Genomic DNA, 27822 nt, shown 5'->3' with positions numbered 1-27822 from the left:
TCATAATGCAAAAAATTTCTTTGAGCACGTAAAAATTTTTTGCGCCAAGAAATCCTTTCCTTCCGTGTATATTTAGTAAAATTTCGTAAGTATAGATGTACAAATAATACGTAAGTGATCGGGTACTGTCTCTTACTCTACATCCAATAATATAAATTTTATTTTTCTAATCTAGCAGTTAGCAATTTACCGTGGTGGACTACTCAAGTTGCCAACATTTGCAGTGTTATTCAATTACCGTGGTGGACTGCTCAAGTTGCCAACATTTGCAGTGTTATTCACTTATGTTCTTCATTTATATTCTCACAATAAAAACTTATAATTAAATTTATTCTCAAGTAAAAAATAATGTTAAAAAATTTTTTTTCTTTATTATAAATAATTTACTCAAATTTCAGCTAACGCTGCATTAAGTAAATTGTAAATTTTTGTTCATATAGTAGATACTCTATACTTTTTATTAAAATAACTTTTATTTGTAAGTCCAAGTTAAATTTTTAAGGAAAATTATTCATGGAAGCATTGATAATAAATACTAATACCACGATGTAAAATAGGATATACTATATGTTACCATCAAAAAAGGTACTTATCACTCTGTCAAATAACAGAGGAGTACTCGTGCCAAAATTGCTTCCAACATTGGAATATAACAGTTCTGAAATAAGTTTTTTACCAGGAACACTACAACCGGTGGGCGCGATCTCGTGGCGAGCATCGAACTACTTCCGCTGCTGCTTATAGCACCGGTGACTTCCCTGTCCTACATATATACACGGAGAAAAAAATATTGTTCTGAGAAGTATACTGTATAGTTACAGTAACAATACGAAAAAGTTATCTACTAGATTGTTACTGCAACGATCTACTGTATCGTTCTGACAACAATACGGTAGATAGCTCTGAGATCTATACCGTATCGTTCTGACAGCTAAGCCGTATCGTTCTGAGCCCTATCTGACGTCACGTGCGTTGCAAATGATATGAGACGTTTAAAAATCTTTATCATTAATAAATAAATGATAAATAAATAATTTTGATTAAATAAAATAATTTATTCATTAAGCGTCTGCTAGCAACAATTATACCCGATACACAAAATAGACGCGAAAATGGATGCTCAAATAGGTTAGGTGGTGCCGTGTGAGGTGGCGAGTTGCTATACTTTAGATCGTTCGAGGAACAATATTTTTTTCTCCGTGTAAATATATATCTTTACTCCCAAGTTATTTTTCTCTTAGTTTAAGCAATTTTTTTCTTGGTTGGATTCTTAAATTTTCAAACTTTAACATAAATCGTAACTTGTTTTAGCTTGAAAGCTCATACGGCGGGCAGTTTTAGGGCTGGCCCGCAGGGCTAATCGTCGTCCGATTATTTTAATTATTATCATTAATACTTTCGTTTTATTTTTCGAATGAGCAAGTGAAATGCACATGTTTAGATTTTCCGGCTTTTTTAATCATGTAGTCCAATCGCGAAATAAGTGAGAGAAAGAAATTGTAAATAGCAAAATTATTTTCTTCTGCAATTGAACTGTAGATAACTACTCGATTAATATAGGCAATTGAAACTAGAGCATTTAATTGCGGTAGATCAATAAACAGTATTTATGTTGGGTGAAAACTATACTGTCACAATAGTATAAATTTCAGCCTTATTTAAACAGCATACCTATTAAAATGTCTATAATAAAAGTTTATCAACTACTAAAACTTTTTTATTATAGTACACAAGCATCGAAAAGTATAAAAATAAACTAAGAAAAAAATATATAATAAAATTGTAACAAAGGAATTTTCTTTGCTAACGTAAAAAGCAAGTGTGACATGAATGTCATTGTAAGACTGCTGAATAGGACTTAGATTAGCATCAAATGCATATTTTTTTTTAACTTTGTAAGAACTTCGTGATAAAAATTATAATCTTAAATTTTTCAATATAAAATTATAAAAAGTCGCGAATTTTTTTTATATGAATATATTTTTGCACGAAATTTTTTTTCGAAATTACACCAATAAAAATTGCGATAACATCCTGATTAAGGTATTGATAAGAAATCTAGAATTGCTAAGACAAGGAAATGTATCGTTACACTAAATAATGCCCAGGATCTGACCTGACTTCAATTAAAAGAGATCTAGATTTTGCCAAAATGTTCTTAATTTGGCCTTTTATTGAATTTATTTCTCTATTTATTGTAAGCTTTTTATATCAAATATTATCTATTCAATTTTTTTTTTTAAAGAATATATTTCCACCCGCGATGAGTGGATCTAACCATCAAAACCAGTGAAAACTATGGAAGCTGCTGTGGATACTGAAATTATATATCCACTTAATGTGAGTGCGAATAGGTTTGTCCTTTTTATTACGATAGAAATGCTACAGCCAACTGCTTGTGACAGGGGCTATATTCAGGCATCTCTTGGTTATAAAACGCGTTCATAACTATTGGGTTTTTTTTTCTTTTTATTTAAAAAAAAAATTTTCAATCTAGACACAGTTATATTATTATCATGATACATAAAATGTATGCATAGAATGAAGATCTAAAATTTTTGTAATTCTGCAAAATTGACTAATTGAACACTGAGAAAAAAAAATATGCGTACGAGCTACCGTCAATGCGCTCAAACGAGATACAACGACAACTATGATGAGGACTGAATCTAGCTCGCGGCATCTTTTTTTTATCTTAGTATAACCGCATTCAACATAATAACCTCGAGTAGTAAAAAAATTATTGCAGTCAAATACAAAAAAACATAATATCGAGTTCGAAATTAATAATAATACTAATATATAAGTATATTTTCTTTTTGTATACAGAAATGCTTAGTTACTTTTTGTAAAATAAGACGGGGCAAATCGGTCAGCTCGGATGGTTTCCACACCGGGCAATTTAAAATTTTCAGTAAAATAAATTTTTCTTCTTTGCTATCTGAATTATTTTATCGAAAACTAAAAGAAGCTGACTCTGAGATAAAATAAGCTACGATTGTAAAAAAAAAAACCAATTTTTTTTTACTGAAAATTTTACATTGGCCCACCATCCGGGCTTGTCAACTTACCCCATCTTTTTCTACAAGCATTATTGCTGTAGAAACTGCTGATGTATAACTATTTCTGAACAAAAAATTTTTACTGTCTCTAAAATGCTGTTTCATTTTGTCCTAATTCTTTGTATAGAAAATCTAAAACTTTATAAGATATTATTATTATTATTATTATTATTTTATTAAGATGATTTTAATTAACAATCAGGATTTTTTATATTTTTTATTAGAAAAATTCGAGTAATTACAAGTGGATTAATATTGCTGATACGCACTGAAATACCTTAATAGAATAGAATCTCATTATCAAAGATGGTATTATCATAGAAACGGTTTCGTCCCGAATATACTTGTTGGGCTCATCAGTAAAGTTGATGCAAGCATAGTCTACTTTAGACCGTTTAGATGGTGATCAAAAGAGTGATGGCGAATTCTTCATATGAATGATGTTAGAGCAAGTATTCCAAGCTTGCTGTCATATTTTAGAAGAATGCTATTTAATTTATATAGCCCGTTATTATTTTATTAAGGTGAATTTAATTAATGATCAGGATTTTTTATATTTGTTATTGAGATTCTATTCTATTAAAGTATGCCATTGCAGTGCGCATATAAAATAATGCAGTATTAGCAGTATTAATTCACATGTAATTAATTACTCATGTGAAAGAATGGAATCTAGAAAACTCTTTGTCAATTATAAGCAGATCAGAAAAGCCGTAATTCCTCTAACAACAAATTATTATTATTATTATAATTATTCTATGTTTTCGGTTGGTATTCGCGCTTGTAATCAGTTCTAGTCTGACGTTTCACTGACATTGCAATCCCTACCTCCAGGACAGTAGCTTAGATATGAAGCTAGTTTGGAAGTAGCTTTTATAGACTAGAAAACCAGAGTAGTATAGTAGGTGTAAAGCTATCATAAATCACATTTATTGTGATAAAGTGACAAGTATAAAGGCATAAAGCGTCATACTGACGAATTAGACAGGTATATAAATTAGGGTTATTATGATGAGCTGACAAACTAAACAGTTATAGTAAGTGTAATAGTACTCTCTTAAAATGAACCAGTGAAATTCCACTGATTCAACCAGTGAACTTTTAGTCACTGGTTAAATCAGTGAATTTCACTGGTTAAATCAGTGAATTTCACTGGTTGAATCAGTGAACGTCGCGCTCACTGGTTTCAACCAGTGAACTAAAAATATGTAAGCGCGCGGGTACAGCAGCATTCTGTACGTGATTATATTTAAGTGTTTTATTATGTCAATAAATAAGTAATATTTATTGATTGTCTTCATGTAATATTTTAACTAACTTTTATATAACGATAATAATTATATGACACAATTTTTACAGAGTTTAAAAATAAATAACTTTGGAGTAATTTCAATAGCTTGGAGCTAACCTCAAAAATGAATGACATAATTTTAAAATTGAACAATATAAAAAGCCCATTGAAAATGGAAACAAATTAAATATTTATAAATCTTAATAAATATTATTTATTTTATTACTAAATAATTTTTAATTAAATATAATTGTTATTAAGACTCTTTTTGTTTGACTTCACTTTGTTTATAAATAAACGTTTATAATAAAATAAAATTAATCTAACCTATTGTGTTTATATTTATGTAGTACACCGGCGTATCACTGGTTCAACCAGTGAGCCAAGCGATCATCTTATTCCACTGGTTGAACCAGTGAATTTCACTGGAGAATCAGTGGATTTCACTGGAAAATCAGTGAAATTTCACTGGTTCATTTTAAGAAAGTATACATGCTGAAAAAAAAGTGTTAATATATCCCATCTTAACGAAGTAATTATTTCTATCTTTACATTTTAAAGATTCTCATTCTTTTATGTTAACATTTTCTATCCGATGTGGTAACCATTTTTATCCGGGATAATCATCACTATCTCAGATGACAAAATTTACAAATTTTTCAGGTATAAGAAATATTTCTAACTAGGTGGTAACTATATTATTATTCGCAATGATAAAGATTACTCTACGAGAAATGAATGGTTAACATATAAGCATAAGAATGATTATCACATGTAGTATGATAATCATTCTCTATAGCAAAATGGTAATAGTGATCATTTTTTATCAGTGTAGATGATAACACCAATTACAAAATGCTTATTACATTGTAGTCATTACACGCTGTGAGAAATTTTGGTGTAAAAATGAATGACCCCCGAGAACTTTATACAATCGTGTAGTTTGAAATAACGGTGTAAAAATTAATATTTTTACACAGAAAAAACAGTTAACTTGAATCAATGAAAAATATTCTTGATTCAAGAAATTTTTTTTTCTTGGCCCAAGCAACTTTTATTTTCACTTAAGCAATTTATTTTTCAGAGCAAGAGAATTTTTTTCTTGAGCCAAAGGTTTTTTTTTCAATCAAGACGTTTATTTTTTGGAGCAAAAAAATTTTTTCCTTGGGGCAAGAAAAAGTTTCTTGGCCCAAGTAAACTTTTTTTCGTTCGAAACGTTGATTTTTTGCCGAGAGATAACTTATTTTCTTTAGCCAAGAATTTCTTATCTTAAACCAAGAAATTTTCCGTTTCGCTTCAAAAATAAATTCTTTTGGTGCAATAGAATTTACTGTCTTGAACCAAAAAAAAGTTTTTGAATCAAGTGTTTTATTTTTATTGAATCAAGAAAGAAAATTCGGAAGACAACATTTTTCTTGAATCAAGTTAACTGCTTTTTCTGTGACTGATTATTTTTCTTAACGCAGAAATATCATAAATTACACATTTACACGATTGACGGTGTAAAAATTTTTAATTCACACCACCTACCTTTAACACAATATTTAGTGTAATTTTCACACCGAGTCCAAAAATTTTGTGTAGTGTATTAGAGTGGCCCAAAAAAACCGACTATTTTTTTTTTTTTGATCTCGCATGAAAATTTGTTGGTTTACGATGTTTTAAGAAGCCTCTCCAAAAATCAGCTCGATAAAAAATTTTCAAGAGGTCGCTCACGAATTTTGAAAATATCAAAAAAGATGGAAATTCGGATTTTTATTTCTAAATTTTTTTCTTTCTCGTGGCAGCAATAGTTTATATTTATGAAATCAAGACTACACTGAAAATTTGAGCCCAAAATTCAAATATTTAAACGGCGCTCAAGAATTTTGAATATTAACTGATAATATGTAACTAATACTTTGAATTAGTTTTTGTATTTTTTTATAACTCAATTATTGTCATTTCACTTAAATATAACTTTTGCATAACCGAAAATATACAGGACAGTCTTAAACAATAAAATTGGGTAAGTTTTGAATAAGCAAAAAAACCTAAAAATTGAATTGAAAAATAAAAAGGTATGTAAATAACTTATTATTTCTATTTCTCGGGTTGTATTTTTATTCATTATGATACAAATTGATGGTGAAAAAATTGAGAAGCTTTATTATTAATATTCAAGGGTCGCTCGAAAACATCCAAGAGACAGTACTTGGAAACATTAAAAATTCTTGAGCGACGTTTAAATATTTTAATTTTGGGCTGAAATTTTCAGGGTAGTCATGATTTCATAAATATTAACTATAGCTGCCACGAGAAAGAAGAAATTTAGAACAAAAAAAATCCGAATTTCGATCATTTTTGATATTTTCAAAATTCGTGAGCGACCTTTTGAAAATTTTTTATCGAGCTGATTTTTGGGAGAGGCTTCTTAAAACATCTTGAATCAACAAATTTTCATAAGAGACTCAAAAAAAAAAAATAGTCGGTTTTTTTGGGCCACCCTATAGTGTATAACTAAAATTACGAAACTTGAATTAGTAAGAATTCTATTTACCAGCACGTTAATTGCAATATTTCATTGGGTAAGAAAATCAATAAAATAAACCAGGTAGGACAGAAAGACAAGTTGAGTTGATTCTGAATCGTTGATCTTTGTTAGTGTTAATAAAATCGTTTATTTCAATACTTTGCCTGTATTTTCTTAGTTATTTGTTACGTGACGTTGCTAAGATTTATGCTTTGGTCAACTCAGCAAAATTTATGGTGTCCTCATGTCGTTCGGCAATCGCTAATAGCGAATCTTAATTGTATTTGGCATATTGTCGGTCTTCCTTCATGTACATACTGACCTTCCTTCCGGTTTTTCAAATGAATAGTTTCTCACTAAAAGAAGAGATTTTGTAAACTCTTAAGTTTTCCGGAACGGATTTTTTGTCTTTAGGGTTTGGAATAAATTGGCCCATTATCTTAAGTGGTTTAAAAATCACTCTAATGCTAATGTTTTTTTTTTGTTTTTCACTACTTTACTAATACGATTAGTAGTACCTTGAAAATTCGGGAAAAAACCCGTGGCTATTTTTTTTTATTTTTTCCAGAGAAAGAGGGTTTGGTATTGTCAGCATTAAGTTACTTTTTTAGGCATAGAAAGGGCTGGTCAATCTTTTTTGCTCAAAGCCATTTTGCGTGAGTGCTTGTTTGAGGTGTTAGATCTCTGAATCCAAGGTTTCATTTGAAAGATAGTAAGAACTTTGTACTCTTGAAAACTAATGACCGGGTCCTTTTGTGATGGATGATGATGTAAAGATTGATGGAGGTATCCATCAGTGAATGGGTTTCCGGTATACATGATGAGATGATGACCAAATGTTCTGCCTTTGCTACAGCTTTCTAATGCATGCAAAAAAGTTACTTTGCGATTTTATTCCATTTGTGTGATAAATTTATTGTGGGTCTTTGAAGGTTAACAAAATCTTTAAATCGACAGAGTAATTTTCCACTATGGCTTTAGATAATAATGGAAGTGTCATCTGCTTATTATCTGAACTGAGCCGTAGATATGAAGAGATGTTTCACTACTTTGTTTTAAAATTATTCCACGATAATATTGGCGATGATTGATGATAGGTGAGCGCACAGCTGAACCAGATTTTCGTAGAAATTTCTTTTTGAATTAAACGCAAGTGAAGGTTAAACATTGTTCAATGACCGGGATCAAATGATGTGCTACAGAATTAAAACCATTTTAAAAAAGGGAAGTGATATCAGAGTTGATTTATACGCCATTAGAGAATACATTTATTTTTAAAATTTTTTAGTTAAATCAAAAGAGGTCCGATATAAAAAGATTTTTTACCAATTAGTTTTTAGAAAAGTTTGGCCAGAAGTTTAACTATTCATATAAATGATAAAAAAATGAATTTTTATATCAAACGCAGTAATTTAGTAGATATCATGAGATTAATCGTTCCATGGTTCTGAATTCGACACCCGTCATCTTGAATTATTTGGAAATTTAAAAAAAAAATCGAAGATAAAATGATTGCGAATCACAGCTCGCTCGAATTGTTTAGCCAACTGGAACATACTGATTATTTATTTATTTTAAATTGTCCATTAATGTCCAGGTTGGGCCTCATTAGGGTGTCAATAGAAGCCCGGTGGATGCTGGTCGTCGATTATTTTGTAAATTCATTCATTTTTTAATTTTCACGATTTAATTTATTAATCCGAATTGGTGTTACCTGCCATTTTTTTAATATTAAGGATAAGAGGTTGGAGGGATGGCTGAGTAACCAATGAAGGCACCCAAATCAGGATAAATTGGGCAGCTGACGGAGGCGCCCAATAATTGAATGGGTTATTTTGAGCAGCCAGCATCAGCACCCAAAATACTGATTGTTGTGTAAGTGAACTAGTGGCGTGCCCAGTTGCATCCAAAATAAAGGGTTCATTAATTTAAAATTAATTGTAAGTTAAGAAAGAAAAAAATCTACAGACACATCAATAAATCGGATTCTGCAGAGTACCAGTCTCCGTGAATCCTTAAATTAATTGACTAATTTTTCACACTGCATTAATTTTATATCAAAAATTAATAGAGTGTTGCATCTCAGCTTCCTTATGAATACGTTAAGGTAATCCAATTCTCTTCAACGTCAACGATTTGTTATGTCTAGAAATGGACTACGTCGACGTTCTCATAACGTTCAACCAAGAGATTTCCGTTACAAAAGGGCTTAGAAGTTATGAATTAAAATTAATATATCGCGTTATTGATTTCAAAAGGGCATGTTTTTTTTTCTTTGCCAATTTTTTGGTAGCTTATTTTAGAGCTGAAAATGAAAGAAAAATTTGAAGGCCTACAGAGCACATTACTTAAGTTATGCGCCCTTTTGGTTTTCAAAAATTTTTTTCATTTTTGAGGTTCAAAATCATTCTCCAAAGCAATTTCAAATAAAAAAAAAATCATACGCTCTTTTGGCTTTAGGAAATTCTTTAAAGCCAATAGGGCAAATAAAAATACGTCTTTTTGGAATAAGTAACGCGATATGTTGTTAATTCAATAATAAAAGTTACGGGAGCGTAACACGGCCATCGATTATTTGTCATGAGTCACTAATATATATTTTTTTCAATCCAACTACTGGCTAATTTTGTTTTTCCAATAATTGGCCTAGATAGCGTTACATAGTTACCTCATGCCTGACTAATCCCACTGGGCATTGATGAGGTATAACTCAGATTGGTTACCAAGTTGATTATTAATGAGGTTCAATTCTACTCAGGTTGCATGAATATCAAAAATCAATGCTTAAAATATTTAAAAACTTATAATACTGTTAATTAACTATTAATTTTGATTAGTTTTATAATATGAACAAGTCATGAATTAAAAATTAAGTTAATAAAATTTGTTTCACGCATTATTTTTGCATCACTTAGCAAGCTGGTATATATATAAGTAAAACACTTCAGAAAAGTTAACAAAGCAAATAAAAAATTTATTTATGGTTGAGTAACTATAGTTAATTAAAAATAAAACAAACTTCCCTCGGTAGCTTCCCATTAATATTAAAAGGTAATTTTTTACTTGAACCTTTTTTTTATCTTATTAGCAATTGGACTACTTGGGGAGTAATATAAAAACACCCTTACAAAAAACCACTCTAATGTCAATAGACCGTTATTTGAATATTGTTGCACTAAAAATATCACATTTGTCTTGAGATAACAATTCTAATGAAAAATTAATATTATATGTGATTCTTGAGCGCAACTGGTTGTCAAATCCATTTGAGATTCTACCGACGTATCTATATATGGTCCACAAAAAGACATATGTGACGTAAGTTGTTCAGTGAAACTGAGATCAGATGTAGAAGTTTCGTGAGAACGGTCTCTTTGGTTCACTAACTCAACATCCACCGATAGATTCTAGACCATGAAAAACTTTGATGTTCTGAATTAAATATTGAATTAAACCAATAAAGTAAAAACTATAATGATGTAAATAATTTTTAAGAGTAAATAAGTCTACCTAAAAAAAAAAAAAAATTTATTAAAAGCTTTTAAAACTTTCAGCTATAAATCTTTCACTGGATAAAATAATATATCACTACACTTTAACCTATATAACATCGAGGGTTGTGTAAAACCGAGGTAAAACTACTAAGACAAATGAAAAACATATACAAATATTATTTGTACAGGCATGTTATGGTTATGAGCAATAAAAATGTTTGATATTTAAATTTACGGGTTTTTAAAATATTCAAAAATTTTTTTATGCCATTTGTGAAATTACATTTTTTTAAATTTAATTATTGAATAAAATAATTTGGAAAAATAGAAACATTTCTGAAAGAAAAATAATTTAGATCTGACGAGAATTAATTAGATCACCGTAAGATCATTTTTTTAATTTTTTAGTTTGAAAGAAATTTTGAGTTAGAGGATTTTTTCTTACGGGGATTTTGACTAAAGGGATTTTTTTCGAGTAATTAAAAATTGTTTGAACTTTTTTTTTTTTTTTGTAGGGCTCCGAAATTCTGCAAACCAAAATTTTGATTCCTTACTATTTAATAATTTCTTGTTGATTTATGATCTACATAAATCTGCATCGAAAAATAAGATTCATGTATGATCAAATGGAATAATAAAATTTTTTGTAGCATGAAATAATAATTTTAAAAAAGTCAAGTGACAATTATAAAATAAATTTAGTCTTATTAAAATTCTACTCATGAATATTTTTCAGTTAGTGACTTCTTTTACATGTCGCGATATTATGTTTCGAGTTAATGAGTCCTCGCTATTGTGTAATAAAACTTTAATTTTCAATGTGACTAACCTACGGACTTAATTAATGAGAAAATTATTTTAATTACTTTAGACTCATTAAAATATAATATTAAGGAATAAAAATATTCATTGCCTATAAAATCAACTTTAAAAGTCCCATATAATGAGATTTTGAATATTTTCAATTATATATAATTATGTATTATTTTAAACTGGCTTTCAATGTCTACCCAGGTCGAGAAATTGAACCCCAATTTCAACCTTAAATTTAAACTGCTCAAGTAGCACAGAGACATCTTCAAGATGTCTTAAATACCCGAACTGATCTAAACTTTGATTTGGCTTGAATAATCAGAACGCCTAAAGGCTCGGAAAGTAGAAAATCATCAGGGATTGAACAAGTGGATGATAGCTTGTTCGCAACTTGGATAATTACAAATGGAGAAAACTATTTTTAAGGTGTTGAGGGGGAGTTGTGTCTCACCATTTATCTCGAAGCAACCTGATCACCAGTACAGGAAATTAGTACCACGGGGGACCTTTCCAAGCCCACTTCGACCAGAGTCTCTTTGTTTTCTGAGATGGTAGTAGTGTTTGGCTCAAGAGAGGTATGGACTTGTGGTGGCTGTGGCTAGATACTACACGCAATGAGGATTTTTAATTATACCTCGGGTTAACGTCCACCCTTAGTCGTCACTCAATTATATTTTTCGACTAGGAGTATCGTCTGGGGCGGGGGTAGGGATACCCCGCAACGCGTGTTCGCCCAAAAGGGCGCGGAAACTGCCTCCTGTAATACAGAGGTGGACTTAGGACCCGTTACATTAATTAATTATTAATTAATGTCTGAAGAAGGAGAAGTTAAATTATATTTTTTCTCAAAGAAATCAGTCCTAGAAGTCATAGAAAATTTATGTTATTGTTCCCGTCTTATAAAAGTCATCTAAATTAATATACCTGAAGATCGGGACGTTTTTCCCGGAACGGAAATAAAAAAACAAAACGAAAAGTAAAAAGTCTACAGGATCTTGATTTCTAAAAAGTTTCACGCGGCAGCCGAAAATTCCAGGCCACCCCTAACTATCCTTCAAGTCACCTTTAAAGTCAAATTACATAAATTTTTTTCGATTTCGTTGAGCGAAAAACGTTTTGACCTTCAGGTCCATCTAAATTAACAAGTCATTTAAATAACTTATTTGTAATTAACTGTTTCCCACGATTTATGTCAAGTCTTTCAAGCAGATATTTTTTTAATGACATAAATTTCTCATTATTTTTTCAACATTTCTGTACCGTATTGATAGATCGAAAAGCAGCCTCGAAATTGCTATTTTATAGATGTTGCAAAATCAAATGTGCTGCTTGAGTGCAAATGAACGTATTCTAAAACCTCAATTGAATCTCTATGCTGCGTTTATTTCCGTTTCTGCACTATAGAGTTTAAATGAGGTTCTATTTTTCAACTAGGGTGTGGATAAAAAAATATATTTGTGTTCTCAGTACACAATCTTCAAAAAAATCAAATCTCGGTAAAATTTTTTATGTAAAAAAATTTACTTACCAAATAAATTATTCTTTCATGAATTTTTCTTTATTTGAAAGTATAAGGGCAAAATATTCGGCTTCAATAAATTTAAATATATAATTTTACAAACAACGACGTAAATAAAATTATAATAAAAGAGATTTGAACATTTGAATATATAATATTGCTGAAAGAGCGTTAATCTAAGAAAATAAATTATAAAATATTATGAAACTTTTAGCGTAATTTCAAGGTCCTACAATAGTATGCAAAGGCACGTTTCCTAATCCGTAAATTGAGCATAAATACACGATGTGAATAAATCGATTGATGTTGAAGCGCACGCGTTATACTATAATTACATCTAATGTCCACTAATGTACGATAGTCATATATTTTAAATCAAATATAATATTTTTTAACAAATTTTCCTCCTCGTCGAATAAATTATTATAATTCGTGCTGTAACACTTTTAAAATCTATTAGAAATTAATTAATCTAAAAGCAAAATCAACGCACACAAAGCAAACTACAGACTATGTTTAGTAATTGAATTTCTCCCTTGATATGACTAATATAATCATTAATCTCATTTGGTCTGTTCAATATTGAAGCAAAAAAAAAATTAATTATCTATAATGCAATAGATTAAATAATTTAAAATTTCGTTGTGGGTAAAACTTTTCCAAGCTGCTCTTTGACAATATTTTTTATAATTTACGATAAATCACAAATAAATTGCCGTAATTAACTACTTACTATTAGATTTCATATAAAATAATAATTTTTCACTTATGCACTGATGGTATTCTTGGATCAAGATTTTTTCTCTTGAATCAACTTAACTTTTTTATCAGTGTGCCAAAAGTAAAAGCTATCGGATCTGTTAATGGTTTCGGGTTACTTTCCACATAGTAATTATAGCTAAACTTTCAGACTTTTTTTTTATCTTCCTGCTACACGCAGATAATTTTTGAGTAAAAATTACCCATAAAGTTTGGTACCGTAAGGACATCTAGTCAGTAACTAAATTTTTACTATGTTGTTAGTAGAAATTGCACTTATTTACATGCTATCGAGTAGTATATTTTACAATGAGCATGGGAGAAATTTATATATTTACCACATGTCCTTACATTACCAAACTTTTTGGGTAATTTTTACTGAAAATTTCTCTGCGTGTAAGAAAACTGAAAATTAAAAAAAAAAATGGAAGTTATTGGTTTTAGCCCGATTTTCGAAAACCGAGTTTTCATCAGATGTCAACGTTTTAATGTCCTAGTAAGCTATTCTGACTAATTTCGAGATGATGTCTGCGTGTATGTATGTGTGTACGTATGTACGTATGTATGTATGTAAATATTCTATGATTTGAACAGATTAACCGATTGAGACCATTGAGGTGGCATTTGAAGCAGCTTATTAATTTCTACAATCTGTGAAGAATCAAGTTAAACCAGTAGAGTATGTTCGGAGTTATTTAAAAAATAAAATTTTTAAAAAAACGTTTCTTTCACATAGCTTCTAACTTACTTCATAGATTGATTCCAAAGTCTATTCAGCTCTGAAACTCTAAAAGCCGCGTCAAATGCCACCTCGATCAAAATTGAATCATTTGTTCAACACGGAAAAAAAATATTAGTAAATATTACTGAGATTCTCGTCAACAGCGCGCCTAGACAAATATTATGGACAAATATTATGGAGTAGAACATAAGAAATTAATAACAGATGCATTTTTTTGACAAGTGTCTTGTAGTTTTTTAAGGTTTAAGTAGTAATTTTAAATAGTCAAGCAGTATATTTCAACGATTAACTGTTAATTATAGCAGTTTAAACATTAAAATCATAATTTTACTGATTGAAACGACATTAGTTATTGAACATAACATAAATAATTACAAGTTGAACTACAATTATTGTCAATCATTTTTTCAGTGAAGAGATATCATTAACGAAAAAATTTCGAAAAAGTGTTTTTTTCTAATAAAATCAAAAACGTTCGGTTTCGCTCTTCGAGCTCGAAAACAGCGGTAAGTATCAGGGCTGGCTTGTAGGGTCAGCCAGTTTTCAGATTTTTTTGTGCAGTGTTAAATAAATAAAAAATCAACTGCTTCGCATTCACTCCAGATTTAATACGCGTTCACTTCGAAAATTTTTTACAGCGCAGTTTTAACCATTGGGTTGAATGATAAAGTCGAGTAGAGGTCTAACTGAGTAGAGATATATTTATAATTACTCTATGTTGGAAAGTTGTGACGCTGCCTTATCGAATGTAATAGTTGATAATTGACAAAAATTTCAATATCAGAACATTTAATGAACTTTTTCTCTAATTACTTTCACTGAAAAGAACTTCAAAGTTAACGATAATTTTTTTTTTTTTTTTTTTTTTTCAACTAATTGACGATGATGAAGTCATCATAAATTGTATGACGTCAAAAGGAAGTGTAAAGTCTACAAATAATTACTTACATAAAATTAATAAATTTGTAATTAAAGAATATTCAATATAACATCATAGAATATTTGAATTATCCTTTGAGAACTCCTACACTACGTCAGAAGTTATTTTCTACTTAAATGTAACTGATAATATTCATTACATAAAATGAAACGTTAACTCGTTCATTAGCTGGCATTTTTTATAATAAACTATTGCAACTTTCAAAACTACGGGGTTGGAAAACATAATAATCTAAAATATTTCCAGATAATATTTCCAAAGTAATCAACGTTTCTACGATATTCTAAATAATTATTACAATTAGTAGGAAAAACTAATTTTTTGTTGACACAAAATAAGAAATTATTAATATCAACTATTATCATAACATGTTTCTTCTCCACTTAATGATCCCTGGAAAATAAAAAAAAATAAGACAGACCAGGGCACAATAGCTGGCTCCCGAAATTTGGTAGAAAAAAAAAATTATTTTTTTAAAATTGTTTCATTATTCGAAATTTATTTAGGATCCAAAAGCGAAACAAAGTATACGGGTTATAAGTGAGACAGCTAAGAAAGAATAAAATTATTTTTTGTGAAACAAAAGTATTCCCGAGTCAAAACACAAATTCTAGTTTAGTTCTCAAAAGCCTCAATTCCTTTGATGTTTCATTTGCCGCCCAGAAAGTAACTCTACTTTAGTACTCAAAATCCTCAATGAGAACTATCAGGTTTCAATGCGAATAATTTATCGATTTTGAATTATAACTAAAACCTCAAAATCCTCAACAAATGAAGTTATACTTCGGACTTTGACAAATTTTAGAAAGAAAAAGGGAAGGGAGAGAATAGGTCGAATGAGACTTTTGAAGTTCAAATGTGGGTAAAATTATTCCTGTACTTTGTGAGTATTTTGAGGTTCTAATCCAGATTCTGTTATTCCAGTTTAGTCCTCAAAGTGGTAAAATTGGTCGTAACTACTACTTTGAAGACCAAACTAGGATAACTTTCTGTACTGTTGTCAATCTTTAAATTCTAAATTGATCCTCAAAAACTTCATTGAGAACTTTGAGACGTAAATCCGAATTTTTTTTTTGACTCGGGTTTATTTCATAGTTTTTTGGGAAGAGATCGTCGTACCCGGAAAGAAAAATTGTTTTTTTTTTATTTATTTAAATATTGTCTTTTAGAAAAACAAATAATGGTACAAAATACACTGCATAAAATTAAGAGGAGGATTCGGAGTGATTCCGGATTTCAATTCAATCCAAATTCACTCCGTCACTCGGATTTCCGAAGTTTAAAGAAAAAATTAAATCTGCATCCGGAGTAAATAGGGAGTTTTTTTTTCTAGCTGAGTGACTTCGGAGGGATCTGGATTTTATTTAAATCTGCATTCACTGTGATTCGGAGTTTTAATATGAAAATAAACTCCCTTTAGGAATGAATTTCACTCCGACCCAGAGTTTCAATATTAAATAAAACTCTCTTTGGAATGAATATCACTCCGAGGGGAACCAATAAATAAACAGTCATCCGGTCTGCATTCACTCCGGATTTACTTCACGTTCACTCCGCTAATTTTTTACAGTTTCGAAAATTAGTTTTTTATTATTAAAGTTAAAGTATTTAAAGTAATTAAAACCAATACAAATAAAATTTCAGGGATAGTCTATCGTATTCCGAAATGAAAAATTTTTATTTTCTTAAAATTATTGAAAAATAATTTTAAATTAAGACGAAATGGATCAAAACAATTCATAACTGGTACTTGAAACCAAAAGAAATAATTACTCGTTCAGGTGGTCCAACATACCCATCCTCGGATCTACCTAAATCTTGGCAAATTCACTTAAACGAATAAGAGTCTTCTAGAGTCTTAGTAAATATCCGACACTTACATTTACGTGAATCTAAATTATTATTAATTTCCCTAGTTTTAAAAATTCATTAGTTTTTTTATCATAATTTTTAGTCCCGTTTTATCTTCGTATTTAAATAATTACGATAAAAATATAAAAAATCATTAACAACTTTTAAGTGAAAAAAAGAATTATTATCCAACTTATTAAGTTTTTGAATAAATAATTACTTTTTATATAGAAATTCCTGTCACGCTTGAACATGAATCATGAATGTGGTGGAAAATAAAAAAAAAAAATTCTAAAAAATCTGCAAGTTTGCATTATCGTACACGGAAATATTCTATAGTTTGTAATAATATATATGCTAATGTCATAAGTTTTGCATAAATTAAATAAAAAATATTACGTGTTTAATGAGTTCGTAGGAGAAGGTCGTCATTATTTTTTTTTTTTAGCGTATAAAATTTTTTTAATGGAAAGTAAAAAAAAATTACTTGGATTTATAATTTATTAAATTTATAGTGACACTTTAAGTCGTGATGAAGTACCATTATTTGCATTTGAGTTTACTTATTTATGTCATTACATTTCTAATTCCGTTTGCATCACAGCGACGATGTAGAGTTGAAATAAAAATAACTCGACAAAACATGTGAGTTTTATTTATTTAAATTCAGTTAAATAGAGTATTATTATTATAATTATTGCTTGTTTGCAAATGTACTCGCGAATTTACGCATAGACATTTTTTACATCAAGTCGTAATTTTTATTTTTTTGTCCAATGAAAATACAGCAGTTTCGGGTTGAATAAGTCGACATTTAAAAAAAAAAATTAATATTTATTGAGATAAAAAAAGTCCGTTTAGATTCAGTGCCAAACCGTAACCGGACTATCGGCTTTAATAAAATAATTTAATCGCGTAATTATAATAGAATGTAAAGAAAATTTTTTTTTGCGAGTACTATATATTTATATTTATTCAAAGATTCGAATAAAATATTCATTTCCGCTTTAATCCATTAATTGTTGAATGACTCGAAGAATAATAAATATTAATTGTTGGAGGCTTACTCCAAATAGAACTTTAACATTTCATTGAAAATTACTCGGCACTTTTCATGCTCTATTAATTATTGAATAGCAGCAAAAACCTTTATAGTTATATGTAGAAAAATCTTACAGGAGCTTTAGTAGATACTTCTGATGCGAGAAAAGCTTTTCAAGACACTTGATATCTCAAGAATCTTTCTGTAAGATCACTTTTTATCAGGAAACTGTAAAGCATTATCATCGATTTTTAGAACAATCCGTTAAAATTTTCATTACAAAGATTGAGGTTATTCAGTTTAAATTTAAAAAAAAATAATATATAATAATCATACAGAAGTTATTTTTGTAATAATAGGAAATAAGTAGGCGAGGGGGCAGGGGAACAAAATGGGGTACTTAAGGAAATACTGTTTTTGAGGACGCAAATACGCTTAATATTTTTTTTTTTAATGATATTTCAAGTGAATAAAAAACATTTTCAGTTGCCCTTAAAAAAATTTTTTTATTTCTGCGTGCAAAACAGGAGTACACCCTAAAAAAGGTGAAAAAAAATTTTTGATGTTACATAAATCTGATTAAATTAAATGTTTTTGTAAGTAATTTACATGAAAAATAATTACATTTCACATAATTCGCGTGACAAATGCCAAAAGGGCGTATAATATTTTTTTTTGGTGCCAATCGTTTAATAAACATGTTCTAAGCCTAAAAATGAAAAAAAAATTTCCAAAGCCAAGAGGGCGGATGTCCTAAATACTATATCTCTCCACCATACGCTCCGCGTGGCGTTGAATATATAGGAACTAAGGGTGTGCGAATACTCGAAACTTCGAATTATTCGAGGCGAATCGAATCGAACAATTCGATTCGAGATTCGCCTCGAAGATTCGAAATGTTCGAATAGTTCGAAAGGTTCGAATAATTCGAAAGGTTTGAATAGTCCGAAAGGTTTGAATAGTTCGAATAGTGCGAAAGGTTCGAATAGTTCGAAAGGTTCGAATAGTTCGAAAGGTTTGAATAGTTCGAGAGGTTCGAATAGTTTGAAAGGTTCGAATAGTTCGGGTAAACCGGACCACTCGAAAAAAGTTTTTTTTTCGTTTTCCGTCAAGTTAATTTTTTTTAGTGGTCCATTTTACCCCACATATCACATATAGGCCTAAAATATGATAAAAACATTATAGAGGTCATAACTTGACGGAAAATAAAAAAAAAATTTTACCTAATTTTTGAGGAGGGCCTTCGTGCCCCAGGCTCCCCCATTTACCGAAGTTTCGGTAAAGTTTCGAAACTATTCAAACCTTTCGAACTATTCGAATCCTTCGAACTATTCGAATCCTTCGAACTATTCAAATCTTTCGAACTATTCGATATTCGACTCGAAGAAAAAAATAAGTTTTAGTTGTTTTTATCATGAAACAAAAGCCATTAACATTTTTCGACTGACCCTCGATTTTCGAAAAAGTTTAACGAAAAAAATTCAAAATTATGCTCAATTATATTTACAAACGTGATTTTGGAATCTTTATAAAACATTTAAAAAAAAAAAACTTTTTTTTATAAAATTTCAGGGGTACCCCGTTTCGCCTCCCCCCCCCCCCGCCCTCTATATTGTCATTGTTAAATAATAATAATAATAATAAAATTCCATGTTGTATTTTCAACAAATGGCAAAACACTTTAAGAAAATTCGTGTTTTACTGATTCATGAAATAGTATTATAATTTCTAGGAAAATTGCGTAGAAAGTGATCACGTGAACGGAGAATTTAAGCAACTTTACTAAAAAGACCTTTTTTGTAGAGAATTAAATTTCCTAAAAAATTGTTTAGCTTTTTTACTGTAAATTTCGTTGTTTAGTCAATATTAACTAAAAACCCAAATTATCATTAGAAAAATGACTGTCAGAATCAATACAGAAAAGATAATTGAAGTCTGTGAACTTTTGAAGAATGTGAAATTGCCTACAAAATGCTGCAAACAGTGAACCTTAAACTTGAAATGCGGCTGAGCATCAGAGAATTGAAAAAAAAGTTCGATTCCCTGTGCGTTTCAAATGGGAAAACTTTAAAATCGAAACAAAAGTAATTAGAGTTTAGTACTCTGTAAAAAATTTGCGAAGTAGACGCAAATTACATCTGGAGTGGATGATTTTTTATTTATTTAGTCCCCTCGGAGTAAAATTTACTCCAAAGGGGAGTTTATTTTACCACAAAAAACTCCGGACCGGAGTGTATGTGAGTGGAAATAAAACTAAGATCACTCCAAAATCACTCCCGATTTATCTAATTACTTTAGAAGTTGTGGCTGCTTAATATTTTAACGATTTTTCAAAAAATTCATCTTTTTACTATCAAAGGTCATGTAGAGGTTTTTAAATTCTTTTTCTAAAAATCAACCCGTCTTTTTAGCTGCTGAACTGCCTTTTTCTTTTAAATTAAAAAAGAAAATAAAATTTGAATAATTAACTATAAGAGTACACCTAACTAAGTTTTCAATTAAAACAGTTCAAACTTTAAATATTAAATACATCAATAGTTAAAATTATGTAAGTTTAATTTTCAAAACTTTGAATTTCCAAAGTTAACATTTATCGAAGTTAAAAGTTCCAAAGTTAAATTTTTCAGGATCACTTTAGCAAGTTAAATTTTTTTATAGGTCGGTCACCGTAGTTTATACTGTAAATATCCCACTGGTATTTAAAACTTTTATTTTTTTACATAAAGTCAATATATTACTATAAGTATGCGAAGATTGATGCATTTATTTAAAAATTAATATTTTACTTCAAGATTTATTTTTTTCTTTTTCATAACTTTTAAATTTAAATTATTAACTTTCCGAGAAGAAATAGTTTACTTGAAAGAAATTAAATTTAAGCGCATCGAAGGACGAAAAAATGTTGCTAGTAAATAAGAAGTTATTTAAGCTTTGTGTGATAGCCCATTATTAACATAAAATGAAGTGCTTTGGAATTTCAATCAATACCGTGTTCTTTCCAATTAATTCAAGAATAACTTATTTATTCACGGTGAACATGATATGAGAGTGAAAGTATACAATTTTCATCAATAGACTAAAAATTCTTTTCTTTACCTTTAAAAAGACTTAAAATTTTAATTTATTCATTTATTTATTCATTAACCTCTGAAAAAATAACTTTTATAGTTCCTTTTTGTTCAGCCTTTGAGTATATGTTGGAGTAAAATGCCTTTCATAAAATAAATTACTTTTATTTATCCATTCATTTTATTATTCATATATTCATATTAAAAAACGAGCGTGGGTTTTCCTATATCCAATACATAAACACGTGGAAAAATATTATAGTTCTATACCTTTCTTCTGTCTTCGAGTTTTTTCAAATAAAAATCGTTTTCAAACACTTTCAACAGTTTTACCTTCCCGCCATGAAAATTGAAAATTTTCAAAAAAAGGGAAGTTTTTGGTTTGGGTTAGATTTTCGAAAGTCGAATTTTCATCAGATCTTAACGTTTTGAGGCCCTAGGAAACTATTCCAACTATTTGCGGATGGATTTCCGCTTGTGTGTGTGCGTGTGTGAGTGAGTGTGTGTGTGTGTGTGTGCATAGATGTGTGCAAACAAATTTTTGTCGTACGATATATTTGAAACGACTCAATCGGTGGCAATCGAAAGGGCTCATCAAGACTTGGATTTGAATAGATTATAAATTCGATCGGTCGAGCAGTTTACGAGTAATACGAAAATTGAAATTTTTTTTTTAAGTTTTTTTCATATAACTCATAAAATCCTTGTCCGATTTGGCTCAAAATGTAATCAGTGTTAAGTCTTGATGAGCTCTTTCGATTGCCGTCAAGAACGCCCAAATCGGTTGATTCGTTCCAAAGATATCGAACAAAAAAAATCAATTTTTTTTTGCTAAATGAATTTTTTTTTTTTTGGTTGAACGAAATAAACATTTTTTGACTTCAAAGAACTAAAAAATTTGCCAATCAAAACGTTTTTGAGCTTTCTGAGCTCGAAATGAGCGAGATGTTTTTGAGATGGCCCACAGGGTCAACCGTTTTTCAGATTTTTTTTTTTTCATACGTTTCAAATTGAAATTTTAGTATGTTATTTTTTTAGGTATGGACTATCAAAATATGCAAAAAAAAATATTTTAAAAAAATTTCACAGTAGTGGCCCCCCTTAAGCTTGTCAACATTTTATCATAATTAACTAAAAAATAGATATATATAAAAAATTTCATAATTTATTTGATAGGTTTTGAAACTAAAAAAGGGAAGCATGATAGTTCACCTCTTAAATAAAAACAGAAATTAGTTTCAGTGATTTTTGTATAATTTCGGGGCAAAATATTTCATAAATTTAATTTTTCATATATATTTAAAATTACGGCGGTTAAAAATTATAAAACTAATTATTCACCTCATTGTAATTAAAAGGATAAATACCTCAATGACGTAATTTTCCGATACATAGAAATGGTCGGCAAGATCGTTGGTGCTGACAAAATCCTTATTTTTCATTAAAAAAATGATTATTTCATAGAACAATTGAACTACTTGGTCAGTTCCTTCCAATTATAACAAATAATAGACTGGAAAATAGAAATAAAAAAAAAAAATTACTGGTTTTAATTAAGCAATCAGATTTTTATCATGATTTATAAGCAAGAAAATACATACCGAAAATTTCTTCCATGACTTTTCTTCTAAAATTCTTAAATAGTTGTAACAAAAAAAAAAATCGGTCTGTCAGTTGACCCTGCGGGCCAGCCCCAAAACTTCCCGCTGTTTTCGAGCTCGCTGAGCTCGAAAACATTATTGTGAATATATTTTCGAGCTCTTCGAGCTCGCAAATACTTTTGTATGCCATTGTTTTGTAAAAAACCATTTTTTAGCATTTCTTTCTTCCACGATATCTCGCGAACGAATCAACCGATTTTGATGGTTGAGGTGGCAATCGACACGTTTTATCAAGTTCTAAAGCTGGTCGAATTTTGAAATTGATTTACTCAGCCGTTTTTGAGAAATTTCAAAAAAACCAAGGAAAAAATTTTTTTTGAATTCTTTCGTCAACGGTTTCTCTTGAACGAATGAACCGATTTTGATGGTTGAGGTGGCATTCGACGCGGCTTATAGAGTTTTAGAGCTGATTAGATTTTGGAATCAATCCATCGAGCAAATTGGAAGTTATCCAAATAAAACATTTTTGAAAAAATTTTATTTTTGAAATATCTCTGAACGCACCCTACCGATTAAGTTCAAATTTCTACGGCCTCAAGACATTAGCAAGCCGCGTCGAATGACACCTCAACGATCAAAATCGGTTCATCCGTTCAAGAGTTATGAATATTTACATACATACATACGTACGTACGTACGTACACACATACATACACTCGGACATCATCGTGAAATTAGTCAGGATAGCTTCCTAGGACCTCGAAACGTCGACATCTGATGGAAATTCGATTTTCGTAAATCGGACCGAAACCAATAACTTCCCGAATTTTTGAAAATTTACAATTTTCTTAGCGGGAAGTTAAAAACGAGACCAAAATAGATTTATGGTGCAAGCGCGACAAGCTTAAAAATAATTTTTTTGCGGATGTATGGGTTGGGAGTTGCGAAATTTATGAAACTATAAACCGAATCACGTCTACTTATAAATTATTTGTTGTGTTCTTTGGGTATTTAAAATAGGGATAATTGCGGATAACTGAACTGAGCCGTAGCTCAGATGAAAATAATTAGCACCCGGATTGATTTATGATAAAGACAGACGGTTCCAGTTTAATAGCAAAAACCAAAATTATGAAATTATATGAACCCACGACTCGAGTCAAAAGATAAATGATAAAAATTTATGATTAAGTAAAAAAGTGTATCATGCCGAAAGTCACTCACCACACCGAAAAATATCTAGAGCAGCAGACAATTCTTTCAGTTTCTATAACAACAAAAAACAAAATTAATTAATATTAATAATTTTTTCAAATAAAATAAGAATTTTAGATTATTTTTTTCATTGAATTAAAAAAAAATGTACCTCGGCGGACGTATTTCTGCGCTTCCAGCATGCGGAACCAGCATAAGAGATTCATGATAATTGGAATCAATAAATTAATTTTACTCCAATTAATCTCTCACTGAATATTTTTCTTCTCAAAGCATTTTTGCAGCAACTGAAAATTTCATAAAAAATAATTAATAACAGACAAATAATTAATTTTTAATCCTGCGTAAAATGTTATGATCCTAATGTTAGAAGACAAGTAACAATTTTCAGATTTTTTCTTCAATAAATCAATTTAAAAAAAATAGAAATATGCATACATAGAAAATTCAAAAAGCTATAGGTGCAATTTTTTGAAAAATTTTTTTCTTTATAATTTATCGTATTTCAAAAAAATCAAAAAGTTATTAGACGTCGGCTAACTTGAATATCATAAAATATTTCGAACAATTGAAAATTTTTTTTTTTTTTTTCAATTTGCTAGAATATGATAATAAACATTGAATTTAAATTAATTACCCAAACATCAACGAAGAAAATGATGATGAACAATCATTCGGGCGAGTAAATACTCGTTATCCAAAATATATCGAAAATATTATCGAGATTAAATAATCAGTCATTCGTATCCATTGATAACAACATACAAACTTGATGACTTATATGGAGATGTCAAGTCATAAATTATTTATTATATACTCAAATAAATGAGGAAAAAATAATTAAATTATTAATTTTTACCAAGACAAAGGGGTTAGACAATTTTCGTCAACTTCTCAACCGCCTTCTGCTTGGGTTGTTCTCTTAACGGCGACTTTCATAAGCTTTAGCGCTGACGTCTAGTTTCAGAATTTGAATTATTTTCTCAGCGGCCATTTTGATTTCCAACAATTTCACAAATTTATAAAATTTAACTATAAAATTCACTCAATATATAAAGTTGGTACAACTGATTAATCACAAAACCAAAATTTTCACTTAAAAATAATAATTTTAATTGTTCTTAGACATTTAATTACTATTATTCTTGCATTTAAATTTCAACAACGAACTTGGCGCACACTGATACGAAAAAAAGCCAACACTGAATTTAATTAATTTAAAAACTCATTCACTGACACACTTCATTTAATGTTTCAGACTAAGTTTTGGTCACTAAATAATTTATATAAACTAATTAGAGATATAAGAATAGAATATTGTAATAAATAAACTAATTATTTCACTGAGATTCAGTCGCGAACCACAACGACAGCGATCGGCCCGGACATTGAGCGTGTTCAGCCGATGAAAGTTCTTAGTAGTCATTATTTGACATATTTTTCATTTCATTCTGTGTGGATTCTGGAAATAAAAATGGCCGCTGAGAAAATAATTCAAACTCTGAAACTAGACGTCAGCGCCAAAGTTTATGAAAGTCGCCGTTGAAAGAACAACCGCAAGCAGAAGGCGGTTGAGAAGTTGACGAAAATTGTCTAACCCCTTTGTCTTGGTAAAAATTAATAATTTAATTATTTTTTCCTCATTTATTTAAGTATATAATAAATAATTTATGTCTTGACAGCTCCATATAAGTCATCGAGTTTGTTTGTTGCTATTAATTGATACAAATGACTGAATATTTAATCTCGATAATATTTTTGATATATTTTGGATAACTTGAGTATTTACTAGCCCGAATGATTGTTCATCATCATTTTCTTCGCTGATGTTTGGGTAATTAATTTAAATTTAATGTTTATTATCAAATTCTAGCAAATTAAAAAAAAAAAAAATATTTTCAATTGTTCGAAATATTTTATGATACTCAAGTTAGCCGACGTCTAATAACTTTTCGATTTTTTTAAAATACGATAAATTCTAAAGAAAAAAATTTTTCCAAAAATTGCACCTATAGCTTTTTGAATTTTCTACGCATGCATATATTTTTTTTTTTTTGGAATTGATTTATTGAAAAAAAAATCTGAAAATTGTTACTTGTCTTCTAACTTTAGGATCATAACATTTTACGCAGGCTAAAAATTAATTATTTGTCTGTTATTAATTATTTTTTATGAAATTTTCAGTTGATGCAAAAATGCTTTGAGACGAAAAATATTCAGTGAGAGATTAATTGGAGTAAAATTAATTTATTGATTCCAATCACCATGAATCTCTTGTGCTGGTTCCGGATGCTGGAAGCGCAGAAATACGTCCGCTGAGGTACATTTTTTTTTTAATTCAATGAAAAAAATCATCTAAAATTCTTATTTTATTTAAAAAAATTATTAATTTTAATTAATTTTGTTTTTTGTTGTTATAGAAACTGAAATTGTGGTGAGTGACTTTCTGCATGATATATTTTTTAACTAAATCATAAGTTCTTTTCATTCATTTTTTTACTCGAGTCGTGCACTCATATAATTTCATAAAATAAAACAAAAACAATGATTTACTTCATTATTTTCTTTTGGTATTGTTTATTATTCGAATTTTTGCAATGGAAGTTTAGAAATTACTATTTTTGAGCTCAAGAGCTCAAAAATAGCGAGAAGTTATAGGGCTGGTCTGCAGGGTCAGGCGATTTTCAGATATTTTTTACATTATAAGATTAAAAAAATCAGAAATAATTTATCAAAGTGGAATATCTAAAGTAACTACAGTTGAAAATATTTTAGCAATTACGATATAAAAAATATTGAATTTTCATAACTTTCTATCTTAATTTGATTTTAAATAAGACTTTAAATTTGAGGATTAAACTATGAATTTTTGAATAGTGTACAGTCGAACTTCATTATAAGATTGTCGGAACAGTACACTGTAAAAAATTAGCGGAGTGAACGTCGAGAAAATTTGGAGTGAATTCGGAGCGCATATCTTATTATTCATTTAATCCCCTCGGAGTGAAATTTACTCCGGAGGGGCACTGAACAAAAAGAATTTTTTCCAATGGGGGTTCAATTTATTATTGAAAATTCGATTTGGAGTGAAATTTACTCCCTAAAAGAGTTTATTTTAATATTAAAACTCCGATCGCTCCGAAATCATTCAGCTAAAAAAAACAAACTCCCTATTTACTCCGGATGCATATTGATTTTTTTTTAAACTCCGGAACTCCAAGTCCGTAGTCACTCCAAATTCACCCCCAATTTTTTACAGTGTAAGGGTAAAAACTTAGAATCCCGATCCCTTACTATGTCATGCTAAATAGCGTTTTGCGTCCGAATTTTTCTATGAGATCATCGATGTTTTATTTGTAAAAAAGCGATTTGTTGTATTTTGTGTCACTTTGCTCGGCTTTTCTTTCCTTTCTGACTATCGTTCATATTAGGCCACGGGTCAGATTTTGTTAGTCTTCTAACGAGAACTAAACATGTCTAACGAAAATGTAAATAAAGCGATTGGTCGGGAAATCGTTCCAGGCAATTTTTAACGAATTGAGGGGAAGAGTCTTATAACGTGGTTGGACTGTAATCTTCGTTGTTTACACGATTCATTTTATTAATATTAGTGTATTATCAAACTTTTTGTTATTTACAATTTTGCTCGTTTCCGAAATATATTTACACTATAAAATATGTTTTATGTTATATTATATGTTTACGCATTTATATTTTAGCCGTCACCGGTATAATATAGAGTAATTGATAATTTTCATTCAATAATTTAATTTCATTACATAAATAAAATCAGTTTATTTATTTATTATTTTAAAAAATAATATACATTATCCAGCCTTACTTTCCACAGTAAAATATAGTCTATGACGTATTTAATGCTACATCGAACCTTATATTTATTCATACCTATAAA

At 29.5% G+C, this 27822-nt stretch overlaps 1 protein-coding gene and 1 long non-coding RNA gene across 2 annotated transcripts in view; one reads left to right on the top strand and one right to left on the bottom strand.

Annotated features, from left to right (window-relative positions):
- The window catches only part of LOC130664287 (uncharacterized), a 77333-nt gene extending 52538 nt beyond the window's left edge, over positions 1-24795 (bottom strand). Inside the window, exons 1-3 of the long non-coding RNA XR_008989331.1 lie at positions 24547-24795; positions 24061-24196; positions 23919-23961 (exon numbers count right to left, since the gene is read on the bottom strand). This is a non-coding gene — a long non-coding RNA (uncharacterized LOC130664287). The remainder of the gene's footprint in view (positions 1-23918; positions 23962-24060; positions 24197-24546) is intronic.
- Positions 17501-27822, top strand: part of LOC130664284 (trehalase-like) — a 62597-nt gene continuing 52275 nt past the window's right edge. The window contains exon 1 of the mRNA XM_057464171.1: positions 17501-17628. Within this exon, the coding sequence (XP_057320154.1) occupies positions 17516-17628 (113 nt within the window). The 5' untranslated portion in view covers positions 17501-17515. The remainder of the gene's footprint in view (positions 17629-27822) is intronic.

The sequence above is a fragment of the Microplitis mediator genome, chromosome 2 (assembly GCF_029852145.1).
Source record: "Microplitis mediator isolate UGA2020A chromosome 2, iyMicMedi2.1, whole genome shotgun sequence".
NCBI lineage: Eukaryota > Metazoa > Arthropoda > Insecta > Hymenoptera > Braconidae > Microplitis > Microplitis mediator.
The sequence above is the reverse complement of the archived record's forward strand: the minus strand, read 5'-3'. Positions and strand labels throughout refer to the sequence as shown.